This window comes from Carcharodon carcharias, chromosome 18, assembly GCF_017639515.1.
Source record: "Carcharodon carcharias isolate sCarCar2 chromosome 18, sCarCar2.pri, whole genome shotgun sequence".
NCBI lineage: Eukaryota > Metazoa > Chordata > Chondrichthyes > Lamniformes > Lamnidae > Carcharodon > Carcharodon carcharias.
The window spans coordinates 22,503,927-22,530,194 of record NC_054484.1 but is presented as its reverse complement, the minus strand read 5'-3'; the positions used below and the strand labels follow the sequence as shown (position 1 = coordinate 22,530,194).

At 43.3% G+C, this 26,268-nt stretch overlaps 1 protein-coding gene across 3 annotated transcripts in view; it reads left to right on the top strand.

Annotated features, from left to right (window-relative positions):
- vps26c (VPS26 endosomal protein sorting factor C) overlaps positions 1 to 26,268 on the top strand; it is a 67,964-nt gene that overhangs the window by 20,997 nt on the left and 20,699 nt on the right. For 2 of the 3 annotated variants that reach the window (XM_041212042.1, XM_041212043.1), the window contains 4 exons: positions 15,646 to 15,789; positions 17,672 to 17,821; positions 21,036 to 21,116; positions 22,576 to 22,650. In XM_041212042.1, coding sequence (XP_041067976.1) covers positions 15,646 to 15,789; positions 17,672 to 17,821; positions 21,036 to 21,116; positions 22,576 to 22,650 — 450 coding nt within the window. The remainder of the gene's footprint in view (positions 1 to 15,645; positions 15,790 to 17,671; positions 17,822 to 21,035; positions 21,117 to 22,575; positions 22,651 to 26,268) is intronic. The other variant, XM_041212044.1, reaches the window with a different exon arrangement.

The window sequence follows — 26,268 nt, the reverse complement described above, 5'->3', positions numbered from 1 at the left end:
GACACTGCTGTGATGATTTCCATGACATAGCATCATGTTGAACCTTGTGCGCATGTATAGTGAGCACTTAGACAATATACTGAATGTCAGTGACAATTGGAGTATCAGACTCCAGGTTGGAGTCAAGGAGAGGAAGGAGAAAAAAAATTCCAAAAAAGCATATGGCCCTCTTGATGTTATGTTAATATTTGCATGCATTTTGTGAGTATAATGTGCTTTGCAGAGGGAGGTTTTCTTCCTTGAACTATGTGGGCAACAGGGGAAGATATGTTATCTGTTTCTGGATGGTTTACCAGTGTCACACTCAAAATGGTTTGCTGCAGTATACACAGGAGTAATGTAAGAATTACAATTCCAGTTACATAGCTAATGAAGCTGGTGCAAAAAGACCTCAGCTTCCCTTGGGGTGTCAGGGTGGATGACGAGACAAGGGAGAATGATCAAAACTTGGGACTCCAGTCCAACCTTTACACTAAGTGGTCAGCTTCAGCCAAGTGCTGGCAATGACCTTGCAGGAGGTTATTTGATGCTTTGTCTTCTGGGAATAATTAGGCCACTTGCTTTTTCCCCTTCCTTTGTTCCCACCCTACATCCATTCCCCCAGCTTCCTCCTTGACCTGCAGTGTTGTGACTGATTGAAGAGGGCGGGGTGGTGGGGGAGATGGTATGGTGGGGTGGTTGTATGGCCCCTCAGTTACTGACAAGCCTCTGCTACTGTACCTCCTCCAAGACATCGCTATATAAAATTCTGAAGTTAATGGATGATACATATATTTTAAAAACTGACTTCTATATAAATGAATGAATGAATAGGCTTAGCATGAGATTTTGTAAGTATATCATTGCTGTCCTCTGGTGGTAGGGACATGTCATAACCAAAATGGAATTCATATTAAAAACTGGACCAAGTCAGCCAGCATATCATGGAGAAGGGCACAATATGTTACCTTATTTCAAGGAGGAAAGCCTTCAACACAAGGCCCTGATATTTTTTGGCATTTCAAATTTCTATTATCTTTGGCTCAATGAGACTTGCAATTTTATTTTATGAGTACTGTATTGGAGAACTGAATGAGGAAAGCAATCTGTGACCTCTAAAGGTTTCCTCGTGCCCATGGATACTCCAGTAATTCTGCCCCATCCCAAGAGCAGGGAGGATACCAATGAACTGGTCAGGTGAGTAGAGCAGTGGCAAATGAAATTCAACATGGAAAAGTATGAGGTAATGCACTTGGGGAGGGCTAACAAGGGAATGGATTACACTATGAATGGTCAGACCCTGGAAAGTGCTGAAGACCAGAGGGATCTTGGTGTGCATATCCATTGATCCCTGAAGGCAGCAGGGCAGGTAGACAAGGTGGTTAAGAAGGCATATGAGATATTTGCCTCGATTAACCGAGGCTTAGAATACAAGAGCAGGGAGCTTATGCTGGAAATGCATAAAACGCTGGTTAGGCCACAAGTGGAGTACTGTGTGCAGTTCTGGTCGTCACATGTCAGGAAGGATGTGATTGCGCCATAGAGGGTGCAGAGGAGATTTACCAGGATACTCTCTGGGCTGGAGGGTCCGAGCTATGAGAAAAGATTGGATAGGCTGGGGTTGTTTTCCTTGGAGCAGCAAAGGTTGAGAGGGGAACTGATAAAGGTGTTTCAGATCATGAGGGGCAGAGATGGGGTGGATAGGAAGGCACGTCCTCCATTAGTGGAAGGGTCAATAACCAAGGGACATGGATTTAAGGTAAGAGGTAGAAGGCTTAGAGGGGAGTTGAGGAGAAATTTTTTCACCCAGAGGGTGGTGGCATTTTGGAATTCACTGCCTGAAAGCGTGGTTGAGTCACAAACTCTTGCAACAATTAAGAAGTATTTTAGATATTCACTTGCGTTGCCATAGCCTCCAAGGCTATGGGCCAAGCACTGGAAAATGAGATTAGCATAGTCAGATCTTTGTTGACTGGTGCGGACATGATGGGCCGAATGGCCTCCTTCAGTGCTGTAATTGTCTGAGTATCTAAAAGCTGTTTTAATATTGCATGAGACCTGTGCCAGTGATGGTGAGTTGTGATTTGGATAACCAGTGATTTGACTCTCTGAAGTTGGCAAAAATTCTTTTGCATTGATGGTTTTACATGCTTTTAGTGCATTTGCTTTCATATTGCTGGTGGCTTCAAATTTAGTCATTGGGAGCTAGTGCCACTCGCAGAAGTGTCACTGGAGGGTAAACATGTAAGGTTTGTTGTTATTGACCGTGAACAAACACAAACTGGCATCAAAATGGTTGTATTCAAAGCAGTCAGCTATCAATCATTACTTTGGATGTTTTAAAGGAGAAGTACTTTGAATATTAATCCATTGCCCAGTAGAATCAGAAGACAAACAAGTTTATGCTTCAGCAATCATACTGTCTAGACAAAAACAGAAACAGGAACACCTGGAAAAACTCAGGTCTGGCAGCATCGGTGGAGAAGAGCACAGTTGACGTTTCGAGTCCTCATGCCCCTTCAACAGAACTAAGTAAAAATAGGAAAGGGGTGAAATATAAGCTGGTTTGAGGGAGGGGGGAGGTGTTGTTGGGACAAGCAGTCAGTGATAGGAGGAGATAACCAAAATATGTCACAGATAAAAGAACAAAGAGGTGTTGAAGGTGGTGATATTATCTAAAGGAATATGCTAATTAAGAGTGGAGAGCAGGACAAGCAAGGCATCTAGACATATTGGTGGCAACAGATGTGAGGTTAGTCGCATACTGCAGCCAAGAAACCTCTTTGTTTCTCTGCCTGAGCTCAAGCCCGAGTTTGTTGTGTACGCAAGTGATGAATGGGCACACGAAGGAAATCGTTAACGATGTTAGCAGGGTGGAGGCTGGTGGCTGATATGTGTGGATGGGATGAACTTCCCGTTGCTGCTAGAGTGCTGGATACACAGGAAAACCTGATAGAGCTGTCAAGTTCAAGCTGATGGGTGTGAAAATCTGATCCAGAGCTCAGTGCCTATCAGATGTGCTGCTGTACATTGGCAAGGCTGTTCTTTTCTGGACTCCACTGGTTCATGTGAAAGCAAAAATCTGCTGCTTGACTCATTAACATAATCATCATCCCAAACTGATTTAACAAACCTTCTCTTCCCTGTTTTTATGCTGCACAGTTTTCAACCAATCCACGACCTTGCATCTTGTTCCACTTGTCCATCATCACTTGTGCTTCCTCTGTTCCAGTAATTCCCTGAAGACACCTCATCTCTAATCTCTCCATCGCCTTGCCGTATCGTAGCAAGTCCATTTTCTTCTGGGGGCCCATGCATCCATAACTTGCCTGGTTCTCGACTGCTGCTCATCTGCCCACTCACCTCTTCATTGTTGGAGGTTGATCTTTCAGGTACCCTGTCTCTTTCCCTCCAGAATCATCTGCCAAAGCTACTTAGCTTTTCTGGAAAAATGCAAGTCATGCTGGCTTCCTTTTCTCACCATCCCCCGCCTTCCCATAGGGTGGACAATTCTTCAGCCCCTTGCAAAATACTTGGAGACATTCCCCTTCTCTGTGAGGAATGCTACATAAATGCTGATTGTTCCAGCTTTCTCTTTATAATTCATCTAGCCCGTGTTAATGCCAAATTGAGGTACTGACTGAGACCCAGTAATGTAGAAAACATGAACTGATGTGATGCAGAGCAAGTGTAGAAGGCGCCCTGCTGTGGTAGCTCCTTGTTAGAACATGCTAATGTAATATAATATTTTCAGGCTCTTTCTGAATTTGGTTAGGATGTTCTTACCCTGTTCCACCACACCCCTCACCCCACCACCAACCTGCTCCCACTCACTTTTTAAATGTTTTCTTCCCTTCAATTTTTTTCATATGATGGGTTACCTTGTAATGTGCCCAGAGGCTTGAGACCAGTTATTGGGCAGTGTGTCAGATCGCCTTAGGAGGATCACTTATGTTACAGGTATATTAAGTCTTACTTAGACTCCACTTCAAGAACTGTATTCAGTTATGGGCACTGCACCTCAGATATATTGGCCTTGGAAGTGATGCAGCACAGATTGAATCATAAGAGGTCTATAGCACCGATAAAGGCCCTTCAAGCCTGTGCTGGTCAAACAAGTGCCAAACCATTCTAATCCCATTTTCCAGCACTAGGCCCATAGCCTTGTATGCCATGGCATCGCAAATGCACATCCAAATACTTCTTAAATGTTATGAGGGTTTCTGCCTCTACCACCCTTTCAGGCAGAGAGTTCCAGATCCCCATCACCCTCTGGGTGAAAATATTCTTCCTCACACCCCCTCTAAACCTCCTGCCCGTTAGCTTAAATCTACGCCCCCTGGGGAAAAGTTCCTTCCTATCTGCCCCATCTATGCCCCTCAAAGTTTTATATGCCTCAGTCATGTCCCCCCCCCCCCAATCTCCTCTGCTCCAGGGAAAATAACCCCAGTCTATACAATCTCTCCTCATAACTAAAATTCTCCAGCCCGTGTAACATCCTGGTAAATCTCCTCTACAACCTCTCTTGTGCAATCACGTCCTTCCAAATAATGCGGATTCCAGAACCGCACGCAATACTCTAGTTGTGGTCTAACCAGCATTTTATACAGTTCCAGCATACCACCCTTTCAGGCAGAGAGTTCCAGATCCCCATCACCCTCTGGGTGAAAAAATTCTTCCTCTCACCCCCTCTAAACCACAGACACTCTCTCCTACCTCCCCCTGGACCATGACCCCACCACTGAACATCAATCCATTGTTTCCAGGACTGTTACTGACCTCATCTCCTCTGGAGATCTTCCTTCCACAGCTTCCAACCTCATAGTCTTCCAACCTCGGACGGCCCACTTCTACCTCCTACCCAAAATCCACAAACAGAACTGTCCCGGCAGACTGATCGTGTCAGCCTGTTCCTGTCCCACGGAACTCATTTCTTGCTATCTTGACTCCATTCTCTCTCCCCATGTCCAGTCCCTTCCCACATACATCCGTGATTCCTCTGACACCCTACATCATATCAACAATTTCCAGTTCCCTGGCAACAACCGCCTCCTCTTCACCATGGACGTCCAATCCCTCTACACCTCCATCCCCCACTGGGATGATCTGATGGCTCTCCGTTTTCTCCTCGAACAGAGGCCCGAACAATCCTCATCCACAACTACTCTCCTCCGTCTGGCTGAACTTGTTCTCACACTGAACAATTTCTCCTTAAACTCCTTTCACTTCCTCCAAATAAAACGTGTGGCTGTCGGTACCCGAATGGGCCCCAGTTATGCCTGTCTCTTTACGAGGTATGTGGAACATCCCTTGTTCCAGTCCTACTCAGGATCCCTCCCACAACCCTTTCTCCGGTACATCGATGATTGCTTCGGTGCTGCTTCATGCTCTCGTCTGGACCTGGAAAAATGTATTAATTTTGCTTCCAATTTCCACCCCTCCATCATTTTCACGTGGTCCATCTCTGACACTTCCCTTCCCTTCCTTGACCTCTCTGTCTCAATCTCTGGTGATGGACTATCCACCAATATTCATTACAAGCATACCGACTCCCACAGCTATCTCGACTATAGCTCCTCACACCCCACTTCCTGTAAGGAGTCCATCCCATTCTCTCAGTTTCTTTGCCTCCGTCAGATCTGTTCTGATGACCCCACTTTCAAAAACAGTTCCTCTGACGTGTCTTCCTTAACCAAGGTTTTCCACCCATGGTGGTTGACAGGGCCCTCAACCGTGTCCGGCCCATCTCCCGTGCATCCACCCTCACACCTTCCTCTCCCTCCCAGAACCATGATAGGGATCCCCTTGTCTTCACTTATCACCCCACCAGTCTCCGCATTCAAAGGATCATCCTCCGCCATTTCCGCCAACTCCAGCATGATGCCACCACCGAACACATCTTCCCTTCACCCCCCCAGCGGCATTCCGCAGGGATCGTTCCCTCCGGGACACCCTGGTCCACTCCTCCATCACCCCCTACACCTTAACCTCCTCCCATGGCACCTCGCATGCAACTGCAGAAGGTGCAACACCTGCCCTTTTACTTCCCCTCTCCTCACCGTCCAAGGGCCCAAACACGGGATGGTTCTGTTTTTCCCTCGAACAGAGGCCTGAACACCTTTGGTCTGTCCGCAAGCATGACCCAGACCTCTCTCGCTTGCCATTTCGACACTCCACCCTGCTCTCATGCCCACATGTCCATCCTTGGCCTGCTGCATTGTTCCAGTGAAGCTCAATGCAAACTGGAGGAACAGCACCTCATCTTCCAACTAGGCACTTTACAGCCTTCCGGACTGAATATTGAGTTCAACAATTTTAGATCATGAACTCTCTCCTCCATCCCCACCCTCTTTCCGATCCCCCTTTTTTCCAATAATTTTTATAGATTTTTCTTTTCCCACCTATTTCCATTATTTTTAAATGTATTTCCATCCATTGTTTTATCGTTGCCTTTTAGCCAATTTCGATCCCTTCCCTCCCACCCCCACTAGGGCTATCTGTACATTTATTATCACATTCCTTGGATAATATCACCAGCTTCAACACCTCTTTGTCCTTTTGTCTATGACATCTTTTGGTTATATCCACCTATCACTGTTCCTCTATCCAGCTCTACCTGTCCTGCTCCCCCCCCCTTAATCCAGCTTATATTTCACCTCTTTTCTATTTTTCCTTAGTTCTGTTGAAGAGTCATACGGACTCGAAACGTTAACTGTGTTCCTCTCCGCAGATGCTGTCAGACCTGCTGAGTTTTTCCAGCTAATTTTGTTTTTGTTCAGCATTACCTCCCTGCTTTTATATTCTATCCCTCAGCCAATAAAGGCAAGTATCCCATATGCCTTCTTAACCACCTTATCTACCTGTCCTGCTAACTTAAGGGACCAGTGGACATGTACACCAAGGTCCCTCTAATCCTTGGTACTTCCCAGGGTCCTACTATTCATCGTGTATTCCCGTGCCTTGTTTGTCCTACCCAAGTGTATCACCTCACACTTAGCCAGATTAAATTCCATTTGCCACTGATCAGCCCGTCTATATTCTCCTGTAATCTAAGACTATCCTCCTCACTATTTACTACCCCACCAATTTTCGTGTCAACTGCGAACTTACTGATCAACCCTCCTACATTCAAGTCTAAATCGTTTATATATACCACAAACAGCAAGGAACCCAACTGGACACAGGCATCTCGTCACAAAAACACCCCTCAACCATCAGCCTCTGCTTCCTGCCACCCAGCCAATTCTGGATCCAATTTGCCAATGGGGGACCTTATCAAAAGCCTTGCTGAAGTCCAAGTAGACTTCGTCAAATGCATTGCCCTCATCTAAACACCTGGTCACCTCTTCAAAAAATTCATTCAAATTGGTCAGACATGACCTCCCCTTAACAAAACCATGCTGACTGCCCTTGATGAATCCCTGCCTCTCCAAGTGCAAATTAATTCTGTCCCTCAGAATTGCTTCCAATAGTTTCCCCACCACTGAGGTTAGACTGACTGGCTTGTAGTTCCCTGATTTATCCCTTCTTCCCTTCTTGAATAACAGTATCACATTGGCTATCCTCCAGTCCCCTGACACCTCTCCCGTGGCCAGAGAGGTATTGAAAATTATTGCCAGCACCCCTGCTACCTCCTCCCTTGCCTTACTCAACAACCTGGGATACATTTCATCTCGGCTTGGAAATTTATCTACTTTTAAGCCTGCCAGACCACTTAGAACCTCCTCCCTTTCTATGCTAATTTCTTTAATTATATCACAATCCTTCTGCTTGATTTCCATACTCATGTTGTCTCTCTCACTTGTGAATACTGACACAAAGTACTGATTTAGAAGCCTAACTACGTCTTCCGGCTTCACACAAATTGCCACTATAACCCTTAATGGGCCCTACTCTTTCCCTAGTTATCCTCTTACTCTTAATGTACTTGTAAAATAACTTTGGATTTTCCTTCATTTTACCTGCCAATGTTTTTTCAAGTCCCCTTTTTGCTCTCCTAATTTCCTTTTTAAGTTCCACCCTACACATTCTATACTCTTCTAGAGCTTCCGCTGTTTTGAGCCCTCGGTATCTTCCAGAAGCCTCCCCTTTTCTCTTTATCCAATCCTTTATATCCCTCGACAACCAGGGTTCCTTGGGTTTGTTGGTCCCACCCTTTATCTTTATTGGAATATGTTGGCCCTGTACTCTCCTTATTTCCTTCTTGAATGAGTCCCACTGCTCTGAGGCAGATTTACCTAAAAGTAGCTGCTTCCAGTCCACTCTAGCCAAATCATATCTGATAAAAACCGGCCTTCCCCCAATTTAGAACTCCGATTTCTGGCCCATCCTTTTCCTTTTCCAACAACCTTGAATCGAACGGAGTTATGATCGTTATCTGCAAAATGCTCCCCCAGTGATACCTCTACCACTTGCCTGGCTTCATTCCCTGAAATTAAGTCCAGGACCACCCCCTCTCTAGTAGGACCTTCCATGTACTGGCTTAAAAAGCTCTCCTGGATGCATTTTAAGAATTCCGCTCCTTCTAAACCTATCACACTATGACTAACCCAGTTAATGTTGGGGAAGTTGAAATCCCCCACTATTACTACCCTATTATTTTTACACTTCTCTGAAATTTGCCTACATATCTGCTCTTCTATTTCTCTCTCTGACTGTTTGGGGGTCTATAATACACTCCCAGCAATGTGATTGCTCCTTTTTTGTTTTTCAGTTCTACCCATATGGCTTCATTTGAGGATCTGTCTAAGATGTCATTCCTCCTTACTGCTGTAATTGATTCCTTGATCAATATTGCGATACCCCCTCCCCTTTTACCTCTTTCCCTATCTCACACGAAGATCCTATACCCTGGAATATTGATATGCCAATCCTGCCCCCTCTCAGCCATGTCTCTGTGACAATGATGACATCATACTTCCATGTGTTAATTGTGTTTTGGTGCCCTCAACTCATCTGCTTTATTAGTCCAACTCCTTGCATAAAAATAAATACCATCCAACCTTGCCAAACTCCCTTGTGCCTTAACTGGCTTTTAATTTCTATGCCTTCCAGACTCACTTGCTCTCTCTTCTAATTTTGGCTGTGCATCTCCCCCTGCTGAATCTCCTCTCAGATCCCATCCCCCTGCCAAGTTAGTTTAAACTGACTTAGTTTAAATTGACTAGAATGATCATTGGCATCCACCCACCTTGGTAGACAATGGACATGCACCTGGGTGTATATCACTTCTGGGTTGGACATAGTCTGTTGTGGCTGTAGAGGTGGATTTGCCATGTCTCCAGGACACTTTGTGGCACGGCTTGGTTTGGAAGTAGTTGTTTGTCATAAAGTCCGTGGTAACCGCATAACTTCAGCAACTTCTGTCCATTTTCGTTTATCTTGCTAATTCCCTGGTGCCCTATGCATGTTGGCCAAGATATGTAGTCGGTATTCACCCTTGTTTTGAAATCTCTGAGAAGATACATGTTCCTTGGAGCTGGGAATTCCGCTGATGGCAGTGTCAAGTGCCTCATCGAATGAGGTGGAGGCGAGTGTCAGGGCATAGGTGCGAATGAGATTAACTGGACCCATGCTTGTTGACAAATAAAAAGTAAGAAGTCCCTCTTAGCTTTCTGTGGGGTGTTCAGTCATCGCCAGTAGAGTATTTTTATTGCTGTGCATCCCACTCCGTGCTCACATATTGCCTCTTGGATTTTCCCCAGCCAGAAGAACGTGTAGTGTTTGTCTTTAAGGGATCCACTTTGAGCCAGCCTAGTTTCTTGCAGCACAGCAATGCCCACATTTAACATTGTAATTTCTTTGTTGATCACAGTTGTTTTGTGTGCGTCATTAACCTGCAGAAGGTTGTTGGTTAGGCCAGGGCTCTGGTGTCATCTTTATTAAGTTTGTCTTGCCAATCGGGCTGTCAAGCGATGACTCTCTAAGCTCCGAACATCTATTGAAGCAAGCAGGCCATGGCAGGACAGGACCGAACTGACTGGGGCTGCCCAACTTGAGGCAGGTGGTAGCTATCCAATGAGACGCAATGATCTCTTCCACCGTCAGAAGTAATCCTTGGCACTTGTGCTCTAAGCCAATCGAGCAAGAGCTTATAACCGGTAACTGTTGCTTCCTGTGATGTGCCAATGTAAACCATCAAGCTGGAGTATCCTTTCCAGGACGCAGGCCTGGGCAAATAGTATGGAGACCCTGAGTTGTCCAAGTGTCAGGACCCCTCTCTCAGTATTGCTAGTATTGTCCAAAGGAAAGGATAAAACCAGTACTGTTCAGTACCAGTTCTGCTGCAGGGATTATTGGAAAGCTGACTGATAGTTGACAGATTACTGCCTACTGGACTCCACTCTGGATTTTCTGTCAGGGTTTACTCCTTTGGCCTTCTCCCTCAAAGCACCAACAAGGCAGTGGGGCTGTTTACCCATAGTGAGGGGGTCTGGTTTGTCGGCACTTTGTAACCACACGCTGGTGGACCTGCATGCCAGGTTTCTGGGAGCCAGGCCTCCTTTGAGTCTCTGTCATTTAGCCTGGATCCGCAAGGTACTGAGTTTGCATATTTCACTATGGGGGAAGCACTACACAGGGCTTGCTGATGAAGAGGCTATGCACTGGCAGGAGAGGCTATCACACTCTGCTCTCTTTTCATGATAGTTGTACTGCTAGCCAGTGGTGAGAGCTGAAAGCAAGAGGTGACGAGCAGACTGGCCAATATGCTCCACCCACTACGCTAACACAGTTGATGCATCACATCAACTGGGGACAACACCAGAATGATACTGGGGTTGCTGCCTGGATTTCAAAAAATCGGCCTGATGTACACCGAGCATATTTAATAAAAAAAAGTTGCATTTTTATCGCACGTTTCACAAATTCAATATGTCCAAAAGCTAATGAAGTACTATAGAAATGTAGTTGCTGTAGTAATATAAGTGTTTGATTCACATAAAACATGAATCGTGTTCATAACTGAGGTGAAGGTGACCAGCTATAAACTGTTGCTCAGTGCTAGCCAATGTCCCAATCCCTTGGGTTTGATCAAAGTAGGGTACTTGTTCAGTAGTCAGAAATCACTAAGCCAGCTCCCAATATTCCATTGTAATGCAAAGATAACTCTTGGCTTCTTTTCTGAACTGCAAACTGTTGTCTTAAATGCCTGTTTCCTCCACCCTCACCTCCAAAAAGAAAGAGAGAAACTCCTGGACTAATTTGTCACTTGATCTGATCAGCTGCTTCTGCTGTGATGCCTTCTTCCACTAGCCCACCAGATCAAACTTCCTCTAAAGCCCCTTGATACCCATACCTTGTAGTCACATCTATTTCTCGATGTCTTCGATCTCCTTTTAGGCCCTCTATGAACTCACCTTGCCTGAGAGACCCACCTCCTCCTCCTGTGACCCTATTCCTACTGAACTGCTGACTTTGCCCCTTCTTGGCCCCATGTTAACTGATATTATTAATAGTCTCTTCAGGTGCTGTCCCTCTCTCCTTTAAATCATCACCCCTCTCAAAAAAAAACTTACCTCCATTGTCCTTGTAAACTATCATCCCATCTCTAATCTACTTTTCTTCTCCAAAGTCTTTCAATGTGTTAACGCCACCGCCCCCCCCCCCCCCCCCCCCCCCCCCCCCCCGCCCCCAAATCCCTGCCCATCTTTCCTGGAACTCGTGTTTGTTTCCAGCACTGCCACAGTATTGAAATGGTTCTCATCAAAGTCACAAATGACATCCTAAATGACAAAGTTAACCTAGCCTTCCTTGTCATTCTCAAACCATCCGCAGCCTTTGACACACCATCCTCCTTAAATGCCTAGAGATTTCCCCTAATTAAATGTTGGGAAGATAGGCGCCATTGTTTTGGTCCCCAATCCAGACTCTGTTCCCTAGCTACCAACACTATCCCTCTCCTGGCAGCGGACTGATATTAAACCAGTGTGTGCACAATCTTTTATCATTTTTGATCCTGAGATGGTATGCCAACCACATTTGTGCCATCACAAAGACCACCCATTTACCCATTTCCATCTCTGTAACATTGACTAACTTTGCTAGCTCAGATCATGAGATGAAACCCTCAATTATGCCTTTGTTTCTTCTCGACTTGACCATTACAACATACTCCTTACTGGTCTTCCACATTCTACCTTCTGTAAACCTGAGGTCCTCCAAAACTCTGCCCATTTCTGAGCTCACTCCAACTCCCATTCGCCTATCACCCCTATTTTCGCTGACTTCCAATCAAGCATAGTTAAATCCTCATCTTTGTTTTCAAATCTCTCCAAGGCCTCATCCCTCCCAATCTCTGTAATCTCTGCCAGCCATTAAACCTCTGAGGTATCTGGGTTTGAAGTCTGCCCTCTTGAGCATCCCTGATTTTAATTGCTCCATCATTAGTGAGCCTTCAGTTGCCTATGCCCTAAGCTCTGGGATTCTTCCCAAACCTTTCTGCCTTTCTACCTCTCTTTCCTTCTTTAAAACATTCCTTAAAACCTATTACTGCGACCAAGCTTTTGGTCATCAGACCTAATATGTCCTTTTGTGGCTTGGTGTTATTTTGTTTTATAACGCTCTTGTGAAGTACCTTGGAATGTATTGCATTAAAGGTGTGATAGAAATATCACTTGCTATATGAGCTCCTGGTTGCTTTTTGAAATTTTCTGCTATTTAACTGCTTGGAAGATGGTGCAAAATATTTCAATCCTTGTATAGGAGCTCTTCCTAATTTCAGTTTTAAAATCAGTTCCCACTAATTCATGGGAATGTAGGAACTGGAGTCAGCCTGGTTTCTCGTTATGACACAGCAGTTAGTAAAGGCTGTGTTATTTAAAATCCCAGAGGGAAACAACTGGCGTAAGCAATATTTTTAATTGATATGTTTGAGATGCAACTCTGAATTCGGAAATGAAACCTCCAAGCCTCCAGACAATTTTTTTGTAAGGTAAAATTAATGTTTAATTTAAAAGGTATTAAACACATACACAAATTACTACCATAATAACTATTAAACAAATCCCCAAATTAATCACTCCCAGATAATTTTCCCCAAGGCAACAATAACCAATAGACTTTAAACAGACACCAGGCAAAGCACAGTTTATCTTATGAATTCAAAATGAGGTTCCTTCCGTTTTGTTTCCTTTGCAGACAGTTATAGAGCTTACAGGCTGCTTAGATGCCTCTTACATCCTCTGATTTCCACACACATTCTTCTGTATATACTTCCCTTTGAATGCATTCTCATTATATCACCAGGCCTGTTGAACTGCACCTCTTCTAACAGTAAAACTCCTTTCATAGTACCAATTTTATCAGTAAAATAATCATATTGCTTGGGGGTCTCTTAGCTAGGTGCAAGAATTCACCACAGTCTTTGAATGGTTTGTTCAACAAAATGCAAATGTACCCTCTACGTTACTGTTTTAATATCTCAAAACTGCTATACATCAAAGCACCCATACTAGCAGGCTTTAATCCAATTAAGGCACACACACTCACACCCACAGACACAGACCCTACTACAAGTCCATTTTAAAATAATTTCCAATAATATTATACACATTGATATCTTGATGGCAGTCATTTAATCCGATGATGGCAGATTTATACTTAAAAATTAATTCAAGCCAAGTCGACATTATTTGCAAGACATTTTTTATCTACCTCTAACTGCCCATGTGGAGGTGGTGAGCTACTGCCTTGAACTGCTGTCCATACGGTGAAGGTATTTCCAGAGTGCTGTTAGGTAGAGGGGTCCAGGATTTTGACGCACCAACAATGAAGGAATGGAAATGTATGCCCATGGTGTGAGAGAATTCCAGATATCAGCTACCTTTTTGAGAAAATGTTTCTTGATTTCACTCCTTAATGGCCTCGCTCTAAACACAAGTTGCTGTCACTAACTACCCCCGACTTGGCTTTTTTCTCCACAAAGATGGTGGTGTTCTTTAGAACTTTAAAATTATTTCCATGGCTGCTTGGAAATTGGTTGGCAAAAAATATACCAAGTGGGCTTTATGCTCATTACCCTTACCAATCAAGATGGGCGAAGGAACTGTTTTTGTCCTGTTAGTCTGTCAACAATATATCTCAAACTAATGGATGGATTTCAACTTAATTTCGTGCACAGATGGAGTATGGTCCAAGGAAGAACTGAACAATTTTTGGTGCAGCTGCAGACCTGGATCCTGGAATCTTTTAAAAGATTCATCCATCAACATTGAAAGAGAGGGCAAATTGACATTTTCTTAAGAATGTTGTGGGTTGTTTGATTTATAATGTTGATTGTTAAACTATGTTGTGGATTGTCTCAGCTTCTGTGATGGAATTTGTCACAATTGTCAAAATGTGAGCAGAGTTTTCGGAGCAGGTTGTTGGATGTGGATTGGCCTGAAGCCTCAGTGAGATTGAAGCTGTTAGTAAAAAAGTTATTTATTTTTTCAGCATTGTAGTTACAGAACATCAATCAGGCAGGGAAAAACCTTGAGCAAGAGCTGCGTAATTACAATAACATGGTGTGAGTTAACATAGTGTGGCTGAGGTATGTGCTCTACTGAGTGCCCTCTTCACTTATTTCAGTTTCCTCCTATCCTAGAATCACTGGCATTTAATGGGATACAGTTCCACTGACAGCAGGGACAGTTGTGTTGTCCCTGTTGTGTGTTGTCCTTTTGGCTGTTTTCCACATGCAGGCTGAGATAGTGTTGGCAAATTCTTGCGTGGGATACTCTAATCCTGTTATTGCTTGTCACTTGATCAAATGCACTTATCGGCAAGGGTCAAGTATATAGTAAGCAGGAATGCTGACTGATCCATTTTCTTACATGTACTCTTTACCGCAGAGGGACTGAGGCCAAGTGAAGCTCCCACCTACTGCTTGGACCGAAGGCAGTATAAACCAGAGTCCAGAACAAGGTAGCATAACCTTAAAAATAGAAGTAGGTTGTTTACAGGATGATTTCAGGAAGCAATTCTTTGTATAAAAGGTAATGGAAATCTGGAACTATGTCCCTTAAGAAGCTGTTGAGGCTAGAGGGTCAATTGATACTTTCAAAACTGAGGTTGCTAGTCTTTTGTTAGGCAAGGATTGTAAGGATATGGAACCAAAACAGGTAGATGGAGTTACAATACAAATAAGCCCTAATATAATTGAATGACGGACCAGGCACAAGGGGCTGAATGGCCTGTTCTTATGGTCTAATGCACATTAGACCGTTTTCGTTAGATACAGATGATGAAGGATACAACAGTGGAGCTTAGTCTTTCTGTAAATAAAAGCTTGTAAGTGTATAGGTACACATGGCGCCGTGCATCTTCAACCAACAATCTCACTTTCAGGCTGCTCCTTGATATACTCTTGAGTATAGGTGTGTTCCCAATTAATTTCCACCACCTAAATACAATTAACCCCCAATGGCTATATAATTAAAAATGTTGAGATAATGAAACAGAGCAAAATAAATACTTGGCAAACTTCTATATTGACTGTGGTGTCTCTGCAGATGCAAGGGGAATTTTCAACTGCATGAAAAAAAGTAATGTTGAGAAATACAGTAGAAATGAATGAAGAGTCCAATAAAATGGGTTGGTAATTGGTGGGTACCCACAGTGCACTGTTTTGTGGATTTGAATATATAACAGCAAGGCTTTTAATTTATATTGTGGCTTCTGTTACAGGAAACTCTGTCTGGAGTGGTTATTTTATCCAGTAAAGAAGCCATTCAGCACCAGGGAATCACCTTGGCTATGGATGGGATTGTTAGCCTGCAGCTCAGTGCGAAGAGTGTTGGTGTATTTGAAGCTTTCTACAATTCTGTCAAGGTATGTGAGGTGATCCCAACTTTTTCCTTTCCTCATCAAATGAGCTCACTGTGGGCATGAACCATTTTTTTTTATATATGGATTTGTTTCCCTGCTTGGTGTCTGTTGGAAAATCTGATCTATGGCCTTAACTCTTATGTGGGAGGTTACACCTTTCGCAGAAGATCTGTACACTACTTCTTTAACCTTCCAGTTAGATGCTGGTCTGCTAATGAGTGCAAACTCAGGGGATCAACTTCAAATGTTCCCTTTCTGACAACAGACAGCCAACACATATTCACGGGCTCTTTTCTTCTTCTTCAGGTTTGTTAGCTCCTTGAATACAATGGTTCCTAAAGTTGGGCTGTTTATGTCAAGGAACTCGGTGGAGAGAGATAGATGTACGTCTGCTGTCAGCTGCACTGCTTTACTGAGAAAATGCTTTTGGAATGATAGGCATTATCTGCTTGAAGTGAGTTACAGATAGCAGCTGACAAGTCTTGATTATTTGACCAAACAGCCTACTTTCCTTACTTGCGGAAGTGGCGTTGGAGAGTGGCAGTGCAGAACAGCCAACTTAAATGATGTGATTAAGCAAATAATGTGTGGTCTGATGTAACTAGGAGCCAGACTATCTGGCTGCCAAGCTTGCATGTAAGTCCATATTAGACTGAGACTTCATAAAAAATATTGTAATTGCAACCCTTGTGCCCAAAGTTTCGTCCGTTCGATGACAAATGACCCAATAAAACCTCCCAAAAGCATCCAGGCTGCCTGAAAATCAAGAAGCACTTGGAAACATCACCGATGATCAGCCACTGGATGGCGAAAGCTCCTTAGAACTATTTTGTGTTATTATGAAAAGAAATTAATTGCACCTGTATTTTGAGGTAAAAATAAAAAATGCTGGAAATGCATTGGAAGTCTATCAGTAAAGAGAAAAAGTCAATGATTATGCTGTAGACTTTTCAAATGGAAATATATTATGCATGCTATTTAGCATGCCCTAGTTGCCCTTGATTATTTGACATTGAGTCAGCCACATAATGTGGACTGGATATATATGTGGCAAGACACAAAAGAAGGGTAGTGAACAGAGCGGATGAGTGTGGCATGGAGAGGTGAGGGTTTCCTTCCCTGAAGAACAATGGTGAATTAGTTGGGTTTTTAACTACTAATCAGCAATTTTCAGTGTCTACAAATTAGCAGATTGATTGATTTCAGTTTTACAACTTGCTATGGTGGAATTTGAACTCTCAACCTCTGGGTTGTTGGTTGACTGCCACAAGGACGTGGAATTAGGAAATACTTTTTTCAATGAGTGGTTAAGTTGCAACTCTTCCAACAAATGTCAGTTGATGCTAGATCAGTTATTTTAATTCTGAGTTTGATCGTTTTTTGTTAACTAAAGCTATTGAACAATATTTGGCATAGTTTGATACATAGTTAGGTTGCACATCAGGCTAAATAACCTTATGTTCCTATGTCCTAACCATTAGATCACTGGACCCAGCTGAACCCAAATCAGCTGTGGTCTCTGGGGAAAGGGGAGAGAGGTGCTTGTATTACCTGTCGACAGCCTTGTATGAAAACAAGAGTAGAAAGAGCATATGGAGTTCCCAAAGAAGCCCTATTAGAACCGTGGTGTTTGCTTTTCTGAACTTGGATACCCAACAAGTCAAAGAAATTTCCAATTTGTGTGTCACTTATAATGGAAAAATTTGACCTGTTATTGGAGCTGAGGGGACGGATCTTTACTTGTGCATCCGGCCTCCGAGAATGCCGGACACAGAATCATCATACGCCGAATCTCAGCATTTTAAAGCCACTCCCCAAAAACATGGCACTCTTTGTGACTTAACTTGCCTTGAAGTTTCAGCACTGATCTTTGCTCTTTTTGCAGCCTATCCAGCTCATCAGCAATAGTGTAGAGGTAACCAAGGCAGGGAAGCTTCCCAGTGGCCGGACAGAAATCCCTTTTGAATTCCCGCTGAAGGTAAAAGGCAGTAAAGTTATGTACGAGACGTACCACGGCGTCTTTGTAAACATTCAGGTAAGTGGCAGCTGTATGTATCAAGGTTTAACAAAAGATTGTATTCCGCATTGTCCCAATTACTATTAACAGGTTAGCATTTTTGACCTGGATTAATTGGAGCTGGACTGGGGTGGCTAAGAGGAGAGGGAGGATTTTCTCTGATTTTGTGTGGTACTAGGCCCTTATTAACCTGCCAGAAGCTGCACTGTTCTGGAGTAATTGTAATCTTGGTGAAAGTTGGACAATATCAGATTTTCCATCCATTAAATACGTTGCTTAATCTCCCTTTCTATTAAACTCAGCCCCATGCATTTGAGAACTGGCACACTTTAGGCGACTGGAGTTTTAAACTCCCTGGAATGCTGAGATTTGAAACAAAAGCAAGTTGGAAAGGTTCCCCTCCAAAGAAAAGTCAAGAGAAAAGATTAAATGCACTAAACAAAATGCACTAAGAAGCTACAAAGTAAGAGATTCAATGATGTGCGAAGCAATAATGAAACAGCACAACACTTCTTTAAGGCTGACAAGGTCAAAGGCCAGAAGAGGTCTTCTACTCCAGCGATTAATTTTGTAAGATGTGCATTTATAATGTGCCTTTCACGACCTTTGGACATCCCAAACCTTGTCACAGCCAATGAAATACATTTGAAATGTTGAAAAGAAAGTGCTTGCTGACTCTACATTTTATCAGCATAATTCAGAAAATTGAGTGCTAGTGTGTTTGCGTAATTTCTGAAGGTCTCGAAGGGCTGACGTTTGCAGTTCTACAGACTTTTCACTCTTTCCCCATCCAATTGTGCACATCATTAAATTTTCATTAAGCATTAAATTTCCCATTTTATTTGTAGAGGTTGCGCAGTATACTCATTATAAGTCTAGGTACCAGTCTCTGTGCCTCATTCCTCATCCCTTTCCCCCCCTCCCTCTCTGTCCTCCTGCACCCCTCCCCCCCCAAAACCCCACACTGCTGCCCACCTCTTCGCTGCCAGCGCTGCCTTCCATACTGCCCTCTTACTCCTCCACCTCTCCATGCCATACTCATTTTCTCTGCTCACTACCCTTCTTTTCTCCTCCCCTGCCCACCAAAAGCCCAGTTACCTAACTGATTCCTTGCCCTTCCTACCATAAGATGTAGGAGCAGAAGTAGGCCATTCGGCCAATCGAGTCTGCTCTGCCATTCAGAGAGATCATGGCTGATCTGATAATCCTCAACTCCACTTTCCTGCCTTGCCCCTAGAGCCCTTGATTCCCTTACTGTTTAAAAATCTGTCTATCTCAACCTTGAATATACTTAACGACCCAGTCTCTACAGCCTTGTGTGGTTTAAAAAAAATTCACAGATTCAATACCCTCTGGGAGAAGTTGTTCCTCCTTATCCGTTTTACATGGATGACCCCTTACTCTGAGATTATGCCCTCTGGCCTGAGACTTTCCTAGAAGTGGAAACAGCCTCTCAGCATCCACTCTGTCCAACTTCCTAAGAATCTTATATGTTTCAATAAGATTGCGCCTTATGAGTATAGGCCCAACCTACTCAACCTCTCCTCATAAGAAAATCCCTCCATCGCTAGGATCAACCTAATGAACTGGACTGCCTCCAATGCCAGTATATCCTTCCTTAGATAAGGGGACCAAAACTGTTCACAGCATTCTAGGTGTGGTCTAACTAGTGCTTTGTGTAGATTTAGCAAGACTTCCCTATTTTTATACTCCATTCCCTTTAAAATAAAGGCCAACATTCTATTTGCCTTCCCTATTACCTGCTGAACCTGTATGCTAACTTCTTGTGATTCATGCACAAGGACCCCCAAATCCCTCTGTGCCACAGCTTTCTGCAGCCTTTCTCAGTTTAAATAATATGCTGTTCCTCTGTTCTTCCTGCCGAAGTGCACAACCTGACATTTTCACCTTAACTGACCTGATCGTTGATCTCAGCGCTGAAACTCCTCTAGCATCTGAGTTTTTAAAAGAAACTTGGTAGCTGTTCCACATTGTTATCCTGCTTCAAGGTGCTGACATCCTGAGGGTTTCTTGAGCAATGTTGGAATTCATGGATGAGAGAGTAAAGAGTTCATTCCGATTCATGAATCTTTTTGAAACATTACTGTTACAGTGCTTGCCATGTGCATAATCCAACTATATATAAGTCTTTTTACTCTTGTCCTGAGATATAGTGCTGAACATGGAGCAATTTTGAGCTGTAGTAGCCAATACCTGCACTCACTTTGCTTTGCAATAAAAATGGCAATATGAAATGTTTTACAAAAGTTTGTTTTTAATCATGGAAATATAAACTCTTTTCTCACTATCCAACAAGGGAGGTGAATTGGTTCACCAGATTCACAAACAAATATGTTTTCTGGTGGTTTTTAAATTGTGGATGTTGGCACATGAAACTCCATTTAAATTGTCATATTTACTGTTTATACCAGCTGAGACGAAGTGAGGCAGCAACGCTGCTGGCTTTATTTTAACAAACCATGTGAAAATGCATTGTTTTTATTTCACAAATGTGGCCTTCATTACTGTTTCATTTTAGAATGATACATTGGTTTTAATGCAAGTATTTTAAAGAAATAACTTGGCAATTCATTTCAAGTTGTGTTAGTTGGTGGTGTTTGAATGTTTGATGAGTTAAGTTTACCTGATTGTTGTTTGCTGCATTTATACCAACTGATAGCTCACATTGCCTTCAAACACAGTCTGCGTAGGTGCATTGAAGTTACTATGATTGTTGTGGGCTGTAAGTTGCCTTTTTGGTGGAACAAATGAACTTAAAAGAAAACGCTTGCATGTTGCAACTATTATGCCTTAGAGGAAATGTTTTGATTTAAGCCTTGGTGCTGAACCATGATCATTAAAATTGGTATTGAGGATCATGAATATCACTGATTTGTTGAGCTCAGTGACTGCCAGCTGGAGATGAACCATTTGGCTAGATTACCCAGGTGGTTTGTTTCTAGTTCAATAATCCAAAATTGTAAGTCGCTTCTAGTGATGAAACCTATGCTGCAGATTTTTGGTCCTTTTGTAATGATTTGGTGTTCTTTGCTGGTAGTGTCAGTTATGGCAAAGCTGTGATAAACAACCTTTCATAACCCCGGGATGCCATTCTGTGAACTTGCATTTCTGGAAGGCTGCTTGTCCAAGCTTGTGAATACTGGATCTTGGTCTATCTTTAATTAGGTTGTTCTGTTACCGAAAGTGTGATTGACCATTGTGCTTCTTTTAGTACACACTACGTTGTGATGTGCGTCGACCATTGCTTGCCAAAGACTTGACCAAGAGCTGCGAGTTCATTGTGCATTCACTGGTAAGTACAGACCAGCTTTTTAAAGACAAGGTCAGGAAGAATAAGCATGTTCGTCTCCCTGAGGACTCTGAGGTCATCACTGATTTATGTGTGAAGCCAATAAATGGGTACATGAGGGGCATAGGTAATGAATCGAGTGTAAGTGGAAAGGAGGGAGAAGAAAGCTGTGTAAGGAACCTCTAATAAATGAGAAATCAATGCTCAAAAGTTCAAGCTAGGCCTCAACAGGGACAAACACAGCATGAAAGAGAGAATAAAAATGTTCAAATGTGTAAAAATTAAGCAAGAGAACTTGAAATGAATAAATCATTGATCCATCTGATCAAGTTCAGAATGTTGACAACAGTCAGCTGAATTTTGTCAAGGGAACCCAGTTGTGGAAGAGCCTGTTTGCTTATCACAGAATTTTAACAACACAGAAGGAGGCCTTTCGGCCCATTGTGTCTGCACTGTCTCTCCAAATGCGTATGTTGCTTATGCTGAACATAAACATCTTTTTCATTATGGGCCCAATTTGTTAAGTTATGCTCCTGGTGTGAAGACTCTTAACTGAACAGAAAATAGTGGGGATATGAAACTTTTTCAACATGTGGTCCCAGGAGAAGAGGCTCCTATGGCTGCACATGTTTGGGAACTCATGTCTTCCCAGTATTTGTGTAAAATGCCATCCATTTCCAATTTCTGAAATTTGTATGTTACAATGATTACAATGGTAGGATATTGAAGTGTGGAGGAACAGAGGGATCTTGGAGGCTATGTGCAGAGATTCCTGAAGGTGGCTGGACAGGTAAATCAGGTGGTCAAGAAGGCATACAGGATATGTGGCTAATAATAAGCTGAGGCATAGATTGTGAGAGCTTGGAGGTTATGCTGGTACTGTATAAAATACTAGTTAGGCCACACCTGGAGTACTGAGTGCAGTTTTGGTTGTCACACTACAGGAAATGTGGTGAGAGGGTACAGAGGAGGTTTACGAGGATGTTGCTTGGGCTGGAGAATTTTATTTATGAGGAAGGATTGAATAGGCTAGCGTTATTTTCTTTGGAATAACAGAGGCTGAGGGGGGGACCTAATTGAAATTGGTAAAATTGAGGGGTCTAGATCAAGTGTATAGGAAGGCTTTATTCTTCTTAGTTGAGGGGTCCATAATCAGGGGGCATAGATGTGTAGTAAGAGATAGAAGGTCTGTAGGGGATTTGAGGGGAAGTGTTTTCACCCAGAGGGCGGTGGGGGCCTAGAAATCACTGCGTGAAAGGGTGGTAGAGGCAGAAACCCTCAACATTTAGGAAATACTTGGGTATGCACTTGAAATGCTGTAACCTACAAGGGCTGTGAAGTGTGATTAAGCTGAATGGTTATTTGTTAGCTGGTGCAGACATGATGGCCTGAATGGCTTCCTCCCATGCAGTAAATTTCTGTGATTTTGCCTTCTTTTAAAGTTTATTCTTTTCTTTTAAAGCCTCAGAAGGGGAGGCTGACCCCAAGCCATGTGGACTTCAGCATCACCCCTGAATCACTGCAGAACGTCAAGGAGGTGAGCACCACTGTTGGTAAGACCTGAGTCACCGTCTTGTCAGGAATCAAGGGAACTGGAATAAATAAGTAACCAATCTGGTATGTCAATCACGAGAGGTGGGTGTAGGCACCAAGGTGAGTCCTGGAATATTTCTAGATGAAACTACAGAGCCAGCGTGTATGGTACAAGAAATGTATGGTCTCCTCAAGTCAACAAACAATGACTCACTTCTGCTTCTTTGATTGAGATATGATTCTGCTGGTATACCAGAGGTCTGGGTTAGATTATAATCCCTGACTCAGTATTTAACCGTAACAGCTTGATTGGAGGATGGTCTCATGACTCATGGTTCACTCTCATGGCTAGATCATCTATTTGAAGGTATTTTGACATTTGCATGAACTGGTGATTATCCGTAGCTGAACCCGTTTTCCCTCCTGGACACTCAGCAGTTCTTGTACTTCCGCTCGAGGATAGAGGTCTTGTGTTTTCTATAGTGACATACAAGCTACTGAAATGTGTTTGCTTCGATTTTCCCAGATGGTTCAAAGCTAACAGAATGAAGCTTAAACAAATATTGCCTTACTGGCCCCACAGGCTTGCCCTGTGGTATTATAGCACTGAGCAGCAGCAGAATGCCAGTGTCTCATGGAAGTAATTTCTTCTCAGATAGTCAAATATTGTGTTCAAATGTGGAGATATTCCAGCTGTTATTTTGTATGGCATTAAGTTTTAGGGTCTTGCACTTATGGTGGTAAGTAGCTTGATTTGATCCTGTAGTGCTTGTCTCAGCAGAGCCTGCATCACAGTGGAACCAGATTTGTTCAGTGGTGCTCAATTAGTTGCACCCCCTACCACCGATTGTATTCCCCATTGTTCTCAACATTCGTTTGACATTATAAGACCTAGTTCTACTCTCAATCTTTGTGGTTCAGGTTCCAATATCAGCTTGACGTGGTTTGCCCCTTGCTTCTGATTTAGAGGGACGTAGAATTAAATTCCATTCCAGGGACTGAACACATGATCTAAGTTGACTCTTCGGTGCAGTATTTTAGGTGAGGAGGAAGGGATTGTCTTCAAAGTCTTTGGATGAGATATTGAATCAAGATTCCAGATGCATGATGCAGTGGTTCAGCTGGAAGTTAAGGGTTCCATGGTAACATTTGAAGAGTAAGGATCCTCCTGGTATCTTACCCAATATTCCTACCTGGCCCAACTTCATCCAAAATACAGATCATGTGGAAGTTCATTGTTGCTTGTGGGTGCAAAATATCTCCTGCATTTGCATTCACTAACTGTCACTATGTTTCAAAGTAATTAATTACATGTGAAGTACTTTGAGGTGTTTCTGACTGACAGAATAAGACCAAAAGACATAGGAGCAGAAATTAGGCCATTCGGCCCATCGAGTCTGCTCCGCCATTCAATCATGGCTGATAAGTTTCTCAACCCCATTCTCCCACCTTCTCCCCGTAACCTTTGATCCCCTTACTCATCACGAACCTATCTATCTCGGTCTTAAATACACTTAATGACCTGGCCTCCACAGCCTTCTGTGGCAATGAATTCCATAAATTCACTACTCTCTGGCTAAAGAAGTTTCTCCTCATCTCTGTTCTAAAAGGTCTTCCCTTTACTCTGAGGCTGTGCCCTCGGGTCCTAGTCTTTCCTACTAATGGAAATGTCTTCCCCACATCTACTCTATCCAGGCCTTTCAGTATTCTGTAAGTTTCAATCAGATCCCCCCCTCATCCTTCTAAACTCCATCGAGTATAGACCCAGAGTCTTCAAACGTTCCTCATATGTTAAGCCTTTCATTCTTTGTGAACCTCCTCTGGACCCTCTCCAGGGCCAGCACATCCTTCCTGAGATGCGGAGCCCAAAATTGCTCTCAATATTCTAAATGTGGTCTGACCAGAGCCTTATAAAGCCTCAGCAGCACATCCCTGCTTTTATATTCTAGTCCTCTCGAAATAAATGCCAACATTGCATTTGCCTTCCTAACTACTGACTCAACCTGCAAGTTAACCTTAAGAGAATCCTGGACTAGGATTCCCAAGTCCCTTTGCACTCCAGATTTCTGAATTCTCTCCCCATTTAGAAAATAGCCAATGCCTCTATTCTTCCTACCAAAGTGCATGACCTTACACTTCCCCACGTTGTATTCCATCTGCCACTTCTATGCCCTTTCTCCTAACCTGTCCAAATCCTTCTGCAGCCTCCCCACCTCCTCAATACTTCCTGTCCCTCCACCTATCTTTGTATCATCTGCAAACTTAGCCAGGATGCCCTCAGTTCCTTCATTTAGATCATTAATGTATGAAGTGAAAAGTTGTGGTCCCAACACTGACCCTGCTGAACTCCACTAGTCACCGGCTGCCATCCTGAGAAGGACCCCCTTATCCCAACTCTCTGCCTCTTGCCAGACAGCCAGTCTTCTATCCATGCTAGTACCTTGCCTCTAACACCATGGGCTCTTATCTTACTGAGCAGCGTCCTGTGCGGCACCTTGTTAAAGGCCTTCTGGAAGTCCAATTAGATAACATCCATTGGCTCTCCTTTGTCTAACCTACTCGTTACCTCCTCAAAGAATTCTAACAAATTTGTCAGGACTGACCTCCCCTTGAAACCATGCTGACTTTGCCCTATTTTGCATGCACTTCCAAGTATTCTGAGATCTCATCCTTAATAATGGACTCTAAAATCTTACCAACGACTGAGGTCAGGCTAATCGGCCTGTAATTTCTCCTCTTAAACAGGGGGGGTTATATTAGCGATTTTCCAGTCCTCTGGGACCCTCCTTGACTCCAGTGATTTCTGAAAGATCACCGCTAACGCCTTCACTATCTCTTCAGCTATCTCCTTCAGAACTCTGGGGTGTAATCCATCTGATCCAGGTGATTTATCCACCTTCAGACCTTTCAGTTTTCCTAGCACCTTCTCCTTGGTAATGGCCACCATACTCACCTCTGCCCCCCGACTCTCTTGAACTTTGGGGATGTTACTCGTGTCTTCCATCGTGAAGACTGACGCAAAGTACCTATTCAGTTCCTCCACCATTTCTTTGTTCCCCATTACTACTTCTCCAGCGTCATTTTCCAGCGGTCCAATGTCCACTTTTGCCTCTCTCTTACCCTTTATATATCTAAAAAAACTCTTGCAATCTGCATTTATATTACTGGCTAGTTTACCCTCATATTTAATCTTCTCCCTCCTTATTTCTTTTTAAGTTGTCCTCTGTTGGTCTTTGTAGGCTACCCAATCCCCTGGGTTCCCACTGCTCTTCGCCGCATTGTATACTTTCTCTTTAGCTTTTATGTTGTCCCTGACTTCCCTTGTCAGCCACGGTTGCCTCGTCCTCCCTTTAGGATGCTTCTTCTTCCTAGGGATGAATTTTTGCTGTGTTTCCCAAATTAATCCCAGAAACTCCTGCCATTGCTATTCCACTGTCTTTCCTGCTAGGCTCATCTCCCAGTCAATTCTGGTCAGCTCCTTCCTCATGCCTCTGTAGTTGCCTTCAATCAACTGTAATACTGTTACACCTGATTCCAGCTTTTTCCTCTCAAATTGCAGGGTAAATTCTATCATATTGTGGTCACTTCCTTCTCAGGGTTCCTTCACCTTAAGCTCCCTTAT